The sequence below is a fragment of the Talpa occidentalis genome, unplaced genomic scaffold (assembly GCF_014898055.3).
Source record: "Talpa occidentalis isolate TD23 unplaced genomic scaffold, MPIMG_talOcc4v2.1 talOcc4.3, whole genome shotgun sequence".
NCBI lineage: Eukaryota > Metazoa > Chordata > Mammalia > Eulipotyphla > Talpidae > Talpa > Talpa occidentalis.
This window is the reverse complement of record NW_023603184.1, coordinates 13,047,289-13,063,019: the sequence shown is the minus strand read 5'-3', so window position 1 is coordinate 13,063,019 and position 15,731 is coordinate 13,047,289. Positions and strand designations below refer to the sequence as shown.

Genomic DNA, 15,731 nt, shown 5'->3' with positions numbered 1-15,731 from the left:
CGTTATCAAGCAAATTATTCCACAACTGTTTCATTGAAAGAGTTTTCATCATCTTTAGATGTTAGGAAGCGAGAGAGGCCAGATCATCAGAGTTACCTGTTGAAAACAGGCTTGGACAAGGTTTTCAGGGAAGAGATTTCGAATAAGGTCCAGGAAGGCATCCAGGCTGGACACTTCATCATTTTTCTTCCCAGGCCCCAGCTGTTTTTTGAGTCTGGGGTTCCCAGGGTGGATGGCCAGGACCAGGATGACCCCGAGCACGGCAGCAATGATGGTGGTCGACATGTAATACACCATCGCTCTGGTGCCTAAGCGCCCACTGGCTTTGGCATCCAGGCCCGACAACCCTGGAGGGAGAAGAAATGCAGAAGGAGTAACTTCTATTAATCACCCATTTCTGCCAGTCTACAACATGGCTTTGTATTACTCAAATGCATTAAGGTTCATTAAACTCCTTTTAGTAAATAGTTGGTCAACTACACAGTTTACAATTAATTCTATTTCTCAAACACATTTTTAAGATTCTAGGGAACTAGGGAGAGGTGGAGATCATCTGGTTCAGGGTTCATAAACTGGTCAGTGACTACTTTTGTCAGCCTGCAAGAGAGTTAAATTGAAGTTGAATAAATTCAATGTTTAATTCTGAGGTTGTGGCCTTCTCATAGATGGAAAAAATAGAAAATAAATTTTATCAATCACAAAAATGCAAGAGAAGAGAAATGGCTGTATATTTCTCTTTAAGTAAAATGGCAGATTTCAAAATATATTATTATAATCAATGAAAATAAGTTAACTTGCCATAAAAAGAAAATTGAAAAAAAGTATCCTTTCGTTTCAGCTATCCTTTCTTTCATGAAGTGACAGTACTGGTACAAGGTAGTGTTTTAGTTACTTTATTTTAGGGTTGTCACTTGGGAAAATAGAACACTGCAACCCTATGCCAAGTCTCAAAACACCTTTTGTACACAGTGCTGGTCACTGAAATCGAGAGTCTGAAAGGGTGACCTTGCTGAGTCCTCTCATTCCTACCAGATGAAGCACAGTGGAGACCGCCTTTCTGATCCTATGTAGGAATTAGAGAGCACCCAGCCAATGTGATTTGTGTACACTGAGAAAGGTTCTGTGATTGTGCGAAGGAATTTCAAGTGAGTCACAGCCTTCACTGGGTATTTTATTTTCCAGTTGTTTCTTCATTTTTTCTACTTCCTGGTTTCAGTTCCCTCTTGTACGAGAGTTGTACCCCTTTCTGGGGATCAGTCTTTTTTTGCTGCAGAGAAGCAAATCGTACTTTTCTGAATTAAGATGACCCACTTTTCCTTACAACTAAAGTCTGAATTCCACCAATGGTAGCTGAGTTTCCTCAACAGGTTGGCCAATGTACAACCTGTTTTAAAAGGCATGGTGAACATTTCCTCTGGGTTGGAAAGGAGCATTTCTGGTGAAAGCACAACTTTACTCAATCCAGGATTAAGTGCTGAGACCTTCCTCACATTAAATCCACTGGTCAACCAGCTGTGAGCTTCTAGAACTGCCTGGCTTAGCTTCTGAGTCTGTTAGAGTTACCAGAGCCTTCCTTTCTTCCTAAGGGGGACTAGTCCAGTAAGGCAAGGTCCTCCAGGTTACAGGCTCCCAAATAAGATGAAAGTCCAACTTCATGGAGCTCAGTCACTAAAAAAAATCAATTTATAGCCTGTTTGAACAATATTATTTATTGAGGAGGTCACCAATATAAGCCCATGGAAGGAAAAAGAAATTCTTTCAAATAAAACAATTCTTTTAGCCAAAAACAAATAAATGTGGTCTATATTTTTAGGATGCTGTTCTTTTATAAAACTGAAAGGACTTTCCTATCTTGTATTTGTTTTTAATGCCCACTTCCCTCTATACTCAATAAAATAGAAAATAGAACATTTTTCTCTATTTATTGCCCTTATCCATTTCTAATCAAAATATAAGTTAAGAAAAGAATATTTTTTAAAAACTAAAATCACCACAGACATCATTGCTATTAGCATGTAGCTATGTTTCTTTTACATCTTTTGCTTCTAGAAAGAGATGGACTGATCAATGACTGCAAACATTTTTCTTAGAATTGAATATTCCCATTTTAGAGATAGAGAAACCAAGGCTCTAAAGTGACGTAATATAGGCCATCAGATTCATTCAGATTTTATGGTCAGCCCACAAGCTAGAGCAGGAGAATCACCCACTTTGGCCAGACACCACAGGGGTCATCTTACCTGTGATTAAACTGGAGATGATTAGGGGAAGAATGAGCATCTTTAGCATCCTCATGAGTATATCCCCGGGGAAGGCTATTAGCATGATCACATCAGGGTGGATGGGAGATGCCAGGCGAAGCAGCCCTCCACACACTGCCCCCAGGATGACACCTGGAAGGAAGGGGGAGGAAGGTATGAATTTACTTTTAGCCTTAGTCATATGCATAGCTCTAGGGGATATTTTGGTTCCACTGACTTGTCTCATACTTCTCCATTAGCAGATGATAAATAATGTGTAAGGAACTGAAGTTGATTTTGATGACTGATAGAGAATATTTTGTACCTCCAGCTATTTGGGGGAGTCAGGGAGAGCCTCCCCAAGGCTTCTGGGAAGCATAACACGGCAACCTGACCTGACCCTGACTTCTTTGAGGATTTTGTCCACTTATAGAGTCAGAAATTATCAGTAGAAACAGCCCACAATGCCTGGCATTGCTTCTCCTCCCAGCCTAAGCCTGGTATTTAATGTACTTCTTCCCTTTTAAACCAGATACCAGCTAGAGGAATATCTGATTGTCCAAATTGGTGTGAATTCCCTTTTTTCTTCTATTTTCTTTGGCCTCCAACAATTTCCCATGGCTCAACCTCAAGGAGGTTTCTATGTCCTTTTACATAATCCTTAGACATGCTGATCTTATGGGAGATCAAAGAGAATCTCTAAAAATACACATAATTTGGGAGGAAACAATGTGGGCAGAGAGGCTGGCAGGAGTCTTGCACTTTGCTCACACAGGGAACCACAAGAAAACTTGAGAGCTCCCCCAGCGGGTGGCCAAAACAAATGGCCCTGTGGAAACCACAAAGCAGGTCAGAGCACCATGGGCTGTCAGGAGGAAGGACACCTCCCCAGGTTTGTGAGTTACCTCTGGGGACTCACAGGGAGCTATGTGGCCAAGAGCTTGACCTTTTTTCTTTACAGGTGAGGACATATTGTCCAACTTCTTCAAGACCTATGATGAATGCAATGTGCTTCTGTGGAGAGTAAGCCAGAAAACCCTTCTACATTTGTGGTGACCTTTCACTAAGGGAACTCTCATCGTACCCCCGGTCGTTGACACCCAAGGAGACTGACTCAAAGGAGAATCTGTGGAAGGGAGTGTTGAGTGTGGTTGGGTGGCAGAGAGATAAGCTGTTGATTGTTTCCATGTGGAGCCTGAGTGACAGCACAAGCACAGGGGGTCTGGAGGAAGAAAATGGCAAGGCTGTCATGTCAAGAAGCTGCAGTGGGCCCCACTTTCAATAAACCCAGGTTGAAAACCTAAGACTGTGGTGTGTCATCAACCACACAAAAGACAGCCCTGGCCTGGGCGAGGCTGGAGCAGGGCAATTAGAGCAGATCAAGGCATCTTGGGACAAGTTGCTTCCACACTGATCTTACTGGAGAAGGAGCTAAAACAACCAACATGAATGGGCTGTTTCGAGAAGTTTAGGCCTTGGGAGCTCTCTGAGTGGGGTTTTCTGCAATTGTTGCTTTATCTCTATACAGGTGTTTATCTAAAGTTGGCTCTGCTGACCATCTGCTTTGGAAACACGTAAATTAACAAATGGCTAGGACAGGGAAAGGGGAAAGATGTAACACTGAGCCAGCCATGCGAGGCCCTGGGGAAGTGGGACCTGTGGCAGGTAACTTCCTCTCCAGCTGGCTGCCAGAACCAGCTTCCTCACAGAGCCAGGAGAGAGCCAGGTAAGGGCGGTGAGTCAGGTGGCACCTACCGAAAACCGTCAGAGACAGCAAGAGGTTCTTCCCCAGCTTGTCACACAGGCGCAGCCCCAGATGTCGATGCTTCGGCTCCTCCGAGCTGAGGTGGCTGTCATGCATTCGCACCTCCACCTGCTTGGGCATGTTGTTGGCACTAAAACAGAAGCAAAGGCCATGGTGAGAACCTGCTGGGCATGTCCCCTATGCAGTTTGAGACACTCAAGTAGCAGGAGGTCAATGGACCTTCCCCCAGGCACAGCTGAGAATCTGGAAGCAGTAGTGGCAGGAAAATAAAAACCTGAGCTGCTCAGAGGACCCTAAATCCCAGTTTACCTATTAGCAGGGCACTAGGGCACACTGAATACCTAGGAGCCCTGTTATCTTGAACCATCTAAGAAAAGAAAAGGCACCCTGCAGGCCACAGTAGGGTTTTTCCATGGTTGCCCACTATGGTAACGCTCAGAGCAAAGTATCCCGCCCTGTTTTACAAAAAGTACCTTGCTCAGGTCACAAAGCTAAAAGCAATGGCGACTCAAACCAGCTATGACTGGGTCCAAACCTCACCTTTGTTTCACCCATAACAAGAGCAAAAGATGACTTTTGAATAATCTAAGGTCAGAAGAGTCAAGGAAGGCCCCTGTCATGCTCAATTAAGATGCCCCTGAGCTCAAATCTTCTGCATTCTTAACAGAGGAACCTTATAAATACTGGTAGTACATGTTTTTACCTCTTTTGGGGGTGGGGGAAATGTTTTATTTAGTTGAAAGAGTCAATCCAGGGCCTCCCTGGTGGCGCAGGCAGTTGAGCGCAGCTCTGTGAGGCTGCCCACAGCCTCTGAAGTGCCGGTTCGATCCCTGCTGGCCACGGAGATACCCATATGGGGCAGCAGACCTCTCCTGTCTCACCCGCTGCTCCCCTCAGCAGTGTATTTCGTCAGTCTGCCTGCTCTGTTCCCCGCTCTGTCTCTGGTGAATCCTCTCACCCTCCCGCACACCTGGCCTGTACCCTGGTTCTTGTATAAATAAATAAATCTTAAAAAAAAAAAAAAAGTCAATCCATTTAGTTTTAAAAGGTTACTTACATTATCAGGACTCTGCTGAGCTACCCAAGATTCAATGCCACTCAGTGTTATCATGTCGTAAAGTGTGATTATAGGAAATCTTTACCCCCAGATCCGGCCCAGCCCCCTTCCAGATAAATCTGGTGTGAGCCTGAGTTGTATTGAGAACCGGCTGTGGAAGCCCTTGCCAGCTAATGAGTAGATAGCCGCTTCCGGTTTTGTCCTTTCCCAGAACAGTAAGATTTCCAATGTAAGTATGGGGAATGACACAGGGAGGCCATTTTTTTACTCTGACAGATTAGGGCTTTTGTTAGCTGCTATTTACAATCACTATAATCGGTTGATAAAAGAGAAACAAATCTTAACTTCTAGAAAGACAGACTACAGCTTCTGAGTAAGTTAGTGTTTTCCAAGGTAGAAAGATATTAGTCTTACCCAGTGTTCTCATCATATCTGAGAAACCATTTTTATTTTTGGCAGGGGATGGGGGGAGTTGGGCTACACTGTAGAGCAGTGGTTTGGAGTCACTGGTTATAATGGAAGGAGCACAGGCTTTAGAAGCAGAGAACCAGGATTTCACCTTCTGACTCCATTGCTCACTGGCTGTGTGGTATATAATGAACAGGGTTTGATGCCCACCTCATGGAAATTAAACATGATCCTGGAAGTTGGAGAGCTGGTATAGCCCCTGGCACAGATGGTTTCTTCTCCAGGGGAGATGAAGAAGACACATAATACTCATCAAGTTCATAACAAGTCAATGATCAACTCAAGGCACCTACTCAGTGGCACCATCATTCCAACAAGACACCAAGCTTTGCTTCCAGTCTCAGAATTAAGATCAGGGACCCAAATATAACTACTTACTTTTCCATAAAAGGCTGTTTATTCTACTTGCTCCCAAAATGTTTTAAAATTAGGATATTCCATGATCTGTTAAGATATCCAGATGAAAATACTAAACAAAATGTAAGCTTTTAGTCACCCATGAATGGCCTAATTTTCTCTTCCTTCTAGAGATTTTGGGGCAGTCTCTGACTTCTAATCTATGTGTGTGCTGGTCACTCACCATCTGAAAAAGAAAATAGGACATGGCGATTCACAGCATGCAGGCAAGGGGCTTTCTGATCCAGAAACCACTTCCTCTCATCACTCAGTGAAACTGACAGAAAAGTTCTTTTTACAACCCAGTAGGGGAAAATGATCAAAATGATCTTTTTAACATGAACAGACCATATTTCTATATTTGCATTGGGATCTTTTTACACTTTTAAATAGTTCTCCAGCCAGTCATCTAAAGCTCTAAACCAGGAAACGGGCAACAAAGAATGGAAATAATATGTGTTCTGAATGGTGAATATATTCCATTAGTCAACTCTTGGCAAAATTCTAGGATTCTCTTGAGACTGTAATCTTCTCGCCTCGTGCATCACTTGAATCCCTCTTGCCACTGAAGTTAGAATCAGGCACATGGTTGGCATTTAAGTGAGACTAACAAGCATTTAAAGTAAACATTCTGGCCACATCCATGTGATGTAACCAAAATGTCAGGCAGCAAAACAGCCATCCCAAAGTACAAACACACAAATATAGGTTAACATACACACCCCATCCAGCAATGTGATTGGATGCCTGTTGCACACCCTTCTTAGTTACACAAAATTGCTGCATGCTTCATGGTTTGCTTTTCAGGTTATAACAAAATGTCTCTGAAACTCTGAATCAAAACAGCCACATCAAAGTGACAGCATCAAAATGTCATGTGCCCACAAGTATTTATTGAGAGAATTCCTGTAACTTGTTCTCTTGGAATTGAGCAAATGTTCCAGACTCATAGGAGCTCCTGCATCCTGCAGATATACCAAGAAAGACATTTGTCATATAATTCAGGGCCTCAGCTTGCAACTGGGGCACTGGGAGTCCCCCAAAGAGCTCTTTGTAAGCATTCTTTACCCATCTAAATGATCACTGTACCCCAAAGCACAAAGGGAGTCTAAAATGGGGACTATTATAGAATGTAACATTGCATAGTATTATATAACATAATATAGAGCTATTTCTAAGTCTTATATATCTCCAGGAGGACAGAAGTTTTTAAAATGAGATTATACATATGCACAGCTATATAAATGTTGGTTGCTGAATGCACATAGTAACAGTGGAAGCACAAGTATAACAGGTATTTATTAAATATTCTCAGTGTCAGACACTATACTCTGTAATGAGCAAGATGTAATCCTTGCTCTTAAGGAGCATTTGATGGGGAACAGGAAGCACATTGTGCTCTACTTGTCTGCTTCACATATTGGCCATGAGCGATCTCATCACAGGATGCTGTGGAAAATGGCAAGAGCAGTTGTTAAGTCCACTTTGGGGAAGAAGAGAGTTAAAGAAGGGCACCAAGAAGGTGCTGGTGTCAGATCCTGAAGGACGGAGCTCATCTCAATATCGACATCCTCCACAAGGCTCTAAATACTGGAGAGCAGGACTGTAAGCTTTACACTCAGACTCAGATCTTGATAAATGTTTGCTCAAAGAAATTAAGATCTGGAGAGCAGCTCTAAGGGCACCCTGCTCTCTTCTGGAACAAGTGCTCTCTGCACCTAGACAGACAGCATTCCATCTCAGCAAGCCTCTTTCCATCCTTGCATACATTCTACAACTTTCTGTGGGGGTACATATTAAAGACTCCCCTCTGTTCTAGGTACTGAAGATATCACACACACACAAAAACCCAAAACCCTTGCTGTGGTGGAATGGATGTTTTAGCAGGAAAATAACTAAATGAATCCATGTATTTCAATGGAGAACATGCTAGGAAGAGGTGGCCTGTGGAAGGAGACTTTTGCATCAGGTGGCCAGGGAAGGTTTCTATGATAAGGAGACATTTGAACAGAAACCTAGAGGAATGGCAGGGTCTCCTACATTAATTATGCAATGTGTCCAGAGTTTAGAAAAGAAACAGAATAGGTACCATTTGGAAGCTATATATCCAAATTAGAGCCAGAAGCTCCCTCAAAATGCATTTCCTAATGCCCATATGTTGGTGTTTAGCACAGGCACTGATTCAAATGAACGCCACATCACTAACGCAGAGTCCTACCACCATTGTAATATATCAGCTTCAGTTCCCAGGGAGGAAATGGTTACCAGGGAGAGGTGAGTTGGACACAGGCCAACGGCCTAAAGTCACAGCAGCTGCAGGTTTGCTCCCGGGCAGTGGAACAGAAAGGGCAGGAACTGGTTTGGATAAGCCCACCAGAGGAACACAGTTTTTTCAAGGGTGCACACTTAGCTACTGAATCCTTCCTTCCTAGAACCAAGGTCTGTGTGGATATAACCAAGTATTCTAATAAGGAATTGGAAAGTCCTGGTGTGGCTGAGAATATTCCAAATCAGGAATTTCCGAGCCTGATGCTCTCCAACACTCGATTTCACCTCTACTTCTGTTGAGTGCTGTAGTGACAGGAAGGGAAGACAGAGAGCAGGTTTTCTATGATCCAGCAGACAGCGTAAAGGAGGAAAGAGTCCTGGAGCCCTCGGTGGCTTTGCAAGCTATTATTGGGATTTACCAGGCACACACGGCAGGCAGGGGTTCTGGGGGGCCGGGAGACTGGCAGGCCTCCCAGGCCCCAGCAAGTCTTCACTCTATCTGGGCTCTCCAGCCTTCTCTGGTGTTCTCTCTGCTTCTCTGCTCTCCTGCTTTTGTTCGTTCTTAGCTTCTGCTGGCGTCCCCGTGACGCCGCCCTTATAAACTCAGTCTCTCAGCCCAGGTGTACCCACTTCAGGTGCCCGCCATCAGGCATGCATTCAGGCCCACAGGGTTCCCTCATCTATCCTAATGGTGGGAGGGCAGAAAGGCCTGATACTTTTACCTTACCCTACAAGTGCCTTTTGGATGGAGGCTTTAGCCATGCAGTTCCTTAATAGTGGAGCTTTCTCTAAGTTGCTTCTGCTGGATCTCTCTCCATTGTCCAACAGGGTAAGTAACCGTGTGATGGGACAGCTGTTTAGATCATTTAAAACTATAACAATCACCCTATCATTTCCTTCAGCATTAACCTCTCCATTGAATTATTTAAACAGCTGTTAACTTCACAGCCCTGGCTCTTTCTCACACAAATCCACGTGAGTCCTGTTTCAATGGCCAACTCAGCTAATTGTGCAAAACATCCTCTGTGACTCAAAAGGGAAGGTGTAATGGGGTTAGTGCTAAGTTTTCAACTATTCTCAGAACCTGCTTTTCATTAGCATTCTAGTTCCCTCTCCCTGCCAAGTGCCTCTAATAATAGGCTCATTAGATGTGGTGTCGATTCAGATTTCCTGCTTGCACACTTCAGTGGCGCCTTATCTGGCATCGGTTTCTTTTTCACTTCACTGATTCAATGAGGTGGCAACAGAAAATTCCTGGGGGAACCTAAGAACAAGAGGAGTGGTTTTGCCTAGAGGATGTGAGGTCTGCAACAGGCATCATCCAACTAACTGGTCCTCTGCCGTTTGAGTCTACAAACCTGGGGAGACACACAGTAGATGACGCCCTGAAATTGCCCCATGGGGAATGTTAGGTCAGACTGTCGAGAACAAAAATAGTGCTAAAGTGGTTGGCATCGTGAATGGACGGTGCATGCTCTGGGAACGACCCCTCTCCACTCTAGTGGACCAGAGAACAAACCATATGCATAGACGTGAAGTCTATGAACCAGATGTGCAGCATTTACCGCCTGGGCCGGAAACCAGCTTTTTCAACCCACACTAAAGACTAAGTCGCTGAATAAAAATTTAAAGGTTCTGCATCTCCACAGCGCATTCTTTAGGAGGGAAGAGATTAAATCCCAGCATTACCTTCCTCAAAACATAGAATAATTACATTACCATAAAGAATAATTACATTTTTAATATCAATGACTCACTATTCCTACCTATAGAAACTAAATCCAAACTTGTGATTATTGGAACAGTTCTTACAGGGGGAAATCTGTCAAACTGCTTCCTGGGTTCAAATTCTCACTTTGATGATCTAACAATTTTTTTTTGACTATCATTGAGACTTTTATTCCTGGTAACAGTATGTTTGGGAAAGAATCCTAAAGATGCGGGTGGTGTTGGCTCTCAGCACTAAGCACCTGCACAATAAACCCCAGGAAGAGGCAGAGAGAGCAGCCCTCACACCACATTTGAGCCAGGGGTCTCCACCTTTCCTCGCATTTGTTGTTCCATGGATTCTTTGGCCCAGACTCTTCCTGCTTGTACTGTCTTTAAATAAACTTTGCTTTGCCTAGACAGGGCTTTGAATTCTTTCATGGTAAAAGTCAAGGACCAAAGAACCCCAAAACCCAGAAATGCCAAGGAACCCCCAAACCCAATAACACTCTGAAATCATAAAGATATACTCTTTTGCAAAGATAACAATAGAGTTTAGGTATCATATTTAGTTTACTTTTATTTTTCAGATCCCAGGCTCATAATCTATAAAGTAAGAGGGTTAGATTAGAAATTTGTAATGTTCTAAAATTCTGTGATTCTCTAATTTTCTTGGGGGGGGGGGAGAGTGGATTTAATTACTAGCCTTCTGTTCCAGAGGTGTAGCCTCCATCCTAGATACTCAGGACTGAATAAACTTAGTGTAGCAGATGGCTCATTGTAGCAGCCATGAGGGGGCACAACAATCACTGCATCACAATCTTTACAGGGAAAAGCAGGAGGTGACAATGGCACAAGAGAAACCAGAAACAACAATAACAACCTCCATGTTTACCTGTCTTATCTCTGCTCCAATAGCACGTTGTCCTAGTACCACTAAAGCCAGGTAAGGGGTCAAATTCAGTACACAATTCAGACAGGCATTTTCTTAACTTCCCTTGCACCCTTCAACAGTTTCAAATTCTCAGTCTAGATTTCTAAGATGGGCAAGTCAATGTCATGAGAACAGAGTCAAACAGGTGAGCTGGCATTGGCGCCAGTCAATTGGCACCAGTGGTAAAACTGCCAGGGTCAAATCATTAAGAGGCTACCTACGTCCTTCAGCCACCTCCTGAGGAAATGCAGAAGTGGACTGCACAGAAACATTTCAGGTGAGACATTGAGGGGAGGGGTCTTTTCTTCACATCACTTCCCAGGCCAAGGGTTCCAACAACATGAATAAAGGAGCTACCAACATGAAGGGACAACAGAAACAGTTGGGGCTTTTGGGGTCCCCAAATAAACAGGAAGGAAAAAACTAGAAGGAGACAAAATTCAGAAGGAATTAGCAAAATTAGCATTCATTTCACCCAGAAACAGACATTAAAACACCCACTCTGTTTGGAAACCTCCAGAAGGCCATAGGAGGAATACAAATACATAAGTACTTAATTACACAGCCTTTGGGTTCTTGGTTAAATCTTCCTTTCCAGTTGTGACTGCAACAAGACATTTAATCTCTTGGACAACAACAGCCAACTCACTGGGTCATTATAGAGCTTTAACTAGGTAATACTTCTGAAAGCCAGGAGTGCATTTCACACGTAATTGATATTTAAATTTAGTTTCCCTTTTTGTTCTTAAATGCCTCAAAGAAAGCAAAATGACCATTAAGACAGTTTATTTACATTTGAGTTTTGGTAAGCCACTTTGGCAACAAATTGTGCTTGTGCTTTTTATACCTTTTTATACAAGGAAAATCTCCAAAGGGGCAGAGTGGGTGGGGGCCAGGAAGTTCCCACTGCTGTCAGCTTCTGCATTGTGGGATGGCTATGCTGAGGACATCCTCTGAAAGCACATCTGGAGTACAGTCTTAAGAGCCACACCTCTAGACTTCTGTGAAAACCTCCCCAGGGTAGAAACTTGAGTTGGCTTTGACTCAACGGGTTTGCCCATTTCCAGAAAGGCTCACCACCCAAGAAGGAAACAAGACACCAAGGAAAAGTGAACTTGCAGGCCTAGTGGAGAGACCAGGGTGGGGTGTCCAATCATCCCAAATAGGGAACTTTTTCTAAAAATAACAATGACAGCATGGGCCAGAGCACACTGGCCAGCCCAGTCCCCAGAGGCATGTCAGATCTGAAGTCACTGCTACCCGCCTCTGGCTCAGGGAACAACATGAAAACACATTGGAGAAGTTCACACAATTCCAATAAACCACAGGAGACCAGAGTGCCAGGGGCGTAGGGTTTAAGCCCCAGGGAACTTGACACCAGTTCCAGCTTGCCTTGAAGCAAACTATCTCCTCTGGCTAAATTATTCTCGCTACCACCCCAACTTGCTTAAAGACCAGCTTCTACTTCTTCTGCTTGCTGACACCTAAGTTTACTTTTTCAATTTCCTGCAGCTCACCTGTGTCGATGTCTCTTCAGGCACTTGTTACTTGTCTGCTTCCCTGCTGGAATGGAAGCTATTTGAGGGTAAAACTTGGTCGTGTTTGACTCTGTCTCCCCCTGCACCCAGCAGGGTTGCTGGCATGTAGGAGATGCTCTGTCATTGTATCTTGAATGAATGCACAAGTGAATGTTGAGAAGTGGGTGACTAGAGAAAAACCATGTCCTATCTGTGACACTACTCTCGGAAGCAGAGCTGGACAGCCTAGCAAATCTGAGAAGAGGTGAGAACGGAGAGCAAAAGCACAAATACCTAGATCAGAAAAACCAGTCGTGGTGGGACGGGGCAGGTCAGCACCAGGCAAGACTGTCCTTTTGGGCTGGCTCTTTGGTCCAGCTGCCCTGCCTTGGACATCGTGGCCCCAGGGCTGCCAGCATTTGCAGGGGAAGTTGGACCCATGAACCCATCTGTGCTTTACTAACAAGGTCTTCCAGAAAAACTCAGGGGACACCAAGAGACACTTTAGGGCCCTGTTGCCAAGCATCAACATCTCTAAATCTGGACCCTCCAAAGTGTGGTTCTTCTAACGAAAGAGTGTGCCACTTTCAAGGAGTCAATGGAGTTTTGGTTTTGAAAGCTCTTATTTAACAGAGCTCTGCCTTTGGCCCTCGGGCCTGGGAGGATCTTCCTTTGGTCTCCAAAGATTCCCAGACTGAACCTTCCCACCAGTTCCCCAGACAGGGGAGTGCCTGGGATGTTTACTAAGAAGTGGCTAAATTGGCTGCTGTGCCTCAAGGCACCAAGCAGAAACTGGGCAAGGGACGCAATGGCCAGGACTTCCTGGGAGTTTGAGTCACACCCTCCAATTGCTTTTCATCAATATAATCCTCTCCTTTCCTCTCTAGACTAAGCAGCCAGCAGTGCAGTTGTGAGCACGAAAACAAGTCACCATCTTGACTATATAATAATAATGAGCTTTCTAGGTCTGGTACGAAGCACAACATTATGCTTTGGGGGGTGATGTTTTAGGCCTTCCTTTAAGTTTCTCCAGAATTCTCCAAAGTCACCCACTCTGGCAACTCGAGGCCTGAAATTCCTCTTTGAGCACGTGTCTCTAAGATCCCAGCATAGGACCCTGATTTATGGCAGAAACACATGCAAAGCAACCCACTCACTGACACGGCTTCTCAAACAGTATGTCTAAGCTTCTCAAACATCTCTCTAAGAACACGACTTGCTGACTTGCTGGGGGGAGCCACTTTCATGGGTCCTGGCCAGAAACACACCCAGAAGCCAAATAACAAAAGGGATCAGGTCCTCACATAAAAACTTTGCCAACTACATGGTGTTGCTCTGGATCAGTTCTAAAGTCAACCCTGTTCAAAATTCTGACTGCAACAGAGTTTCTTAAATGTTAACATTTTTTTTTCACTTTTCATTCTGGATGCTAGTTTCACATGTGTGTCCAATTTGTGAAAATTATTCAAGCTGGACACTGAAGCTTCGTGTGCTTTTCTGTATGCTAATCTTGAAGAAATATTTTAAAATAAACAGGCAAACAAAATGATGGAGCTATAAGTGTTAAAAAAGAGAGCAGGCCCCTAATGGAGTTTTATCAGCAAAATGGGACTTAATTTCTAAGTTAATTACAGTTTTAGCTTTTCCCAGATATCCAACCTTTAACCTGGCCACCTGGAATGACCTGGTCAGCACCGGTGTCTGGAGACCTCTCATGTCCCCCTGGGAAGGGGGCCTCATCTGAAAACTCTCTCCCTTTTTCTCCATGTCCTTCTGCCTAGAAAAACCTTTCATTTTGTTCAACTCTTTGGAGCACTATTCTAGTTGCTGGATGGGATGCTGCCCATGCCACAAATTGTTTAATAAAGGCAATTGGATCTTATTGAGATGATTTTTTTTTTAAATGGATGTGTGTATGTATGTATGTATGGATGGATGGATGGATACACATACACATACAGATACGGATACAGCTACAGCTATAGATATAAATAGATGTAGATATAGATATAGATATTTTACTCCCAAATGGTTGATTCTTATTTTCCCAGCAAGAAAAGCATGTGCTAATTTTGCTCCCCAAACACCTTAAACTCTGTGAACATATAAGTCTCCTTCCAATTCAACAAAATCAGTGGGCTTAAGGTAACCTGGATTACAAGAAAGTGAACAAAAAATGAAGCTTGTCATTATACATTTATCCAAACTCACAAACACCAAGAGAGATTGTGCATATGTCAGGGCAGGGAATATGGAAGTAATTGCCATATTTGCCACTCCATTTGCTGTGCACCTAAAACTTCTTTTAAAATATAAAGTCTAGGGCCTCCCCGGTGGCACAGCGGTTGAGCGCTGGGTTGCGAAGCTGCCCGCGGCCTCTGCGGCGCCGGTTCGATCCCCGGCTGCTCCCCGGCCACCAGAGGAGGGTCCCACATGGCGCGCAGACCTCTCCTGCCGCCCGCTGCTCCCCTCAGCAGTGTACTTCGGTCCTTCTGCCTGCTCTGCTCCCCGCTCTGGCTCTGGTGAATTCTCTCACCCTCCCGCGCTTCTGACTGTACCCAGTGCATGTATAAACAAAACAAACAAACAAACCAGCAAACAAATAAATAAAGCATGCCTCTATAAAAAAAAAAAAAAAAAAAAAAAAAAAAAATAAAATATAAAGTCTAGATCATATGGAACATATGGAAGCTCTATGTTCCATATGATCTAGACTTCTATATGATCCAACAATTCCACTCCTAGGTATTTACGCAAAGGACACAGAAACATCAATTCCAAAGAGCACCTGCACCCCTATGTTTATAGCAGCACTGTTTACAATAGCTAAGCTTTGGAAACAACCCAAATGCCCAAAAGTAGATGACTGGATCAAGAAGATGTGGTACATATATACCATGGAATATTACTCAGCATTCAAAAAAGATAAACACATGCAATTTGCAGCAACATGGATGGCGCTGGAAGGAATCATGGTCAGTGAAATAAGCCAGAAAGAAAAAGAAAAATACTGGATGGTCTCACTCATAGCAGGAATCTAGAAAACTTAAATAAGGGACCAGGAAATGAATAACTATAAGAAAGTGAAAATCAAAATCAACAAAAACTATGAACCAGAGACACTCTATGGGAGGTGGGGGGCAGGGAGGGGAGGGGTTGGGGTCAAAATAAGGGGGTTGCAATTGTATGGGGAATATAAAAATAAAATTTCAATTAAAAAAATATAAAGTCTACCTCTTTTTTTTTAAGATTTATTTATTTATTTATACAAGCACTGGGTACAGTGAGAAGCACGGGAGGGTGAGAAAATTCACCAGAGCCAGAGCAGGGAACAGAACAGGCAGAAGGACCAAAGTACACTGCTGAGGGGAGCAGCGGG

At 43.7% G+C, this 15,731-nt stretch overlaps 1 protein-coding gene across 1 annotated transcript in view; it reads right to left on the bottom strand.

The window, feature by feature from the left end:
• SLC1A2 (solute carrier family 1 member 2) overlaps positions 1-15,731 on the bottom strand; it is a 139,049-nt gene that overhangs the window by 47,794 nt on the left and 75,524 nt on the right. Inside the window, exons 2-4 of the mRNA XM_037522462.2 lie at positions 3,996-4,135; positions 2,241-2,393; positions 97-347 (exon numbers count right to left, since the gene is read on the bottom strand). Coding sequence (XP_037378359.1) covers positions 97-347; positions 2,241-2,393; positions 3,996-4,135 — 544 coding nt within the window. The remainder of the gene's footprint in view (positions 1-96; positions 348-2,240; positions 2,394-3,995; positions 4,136-15,731) is intronic.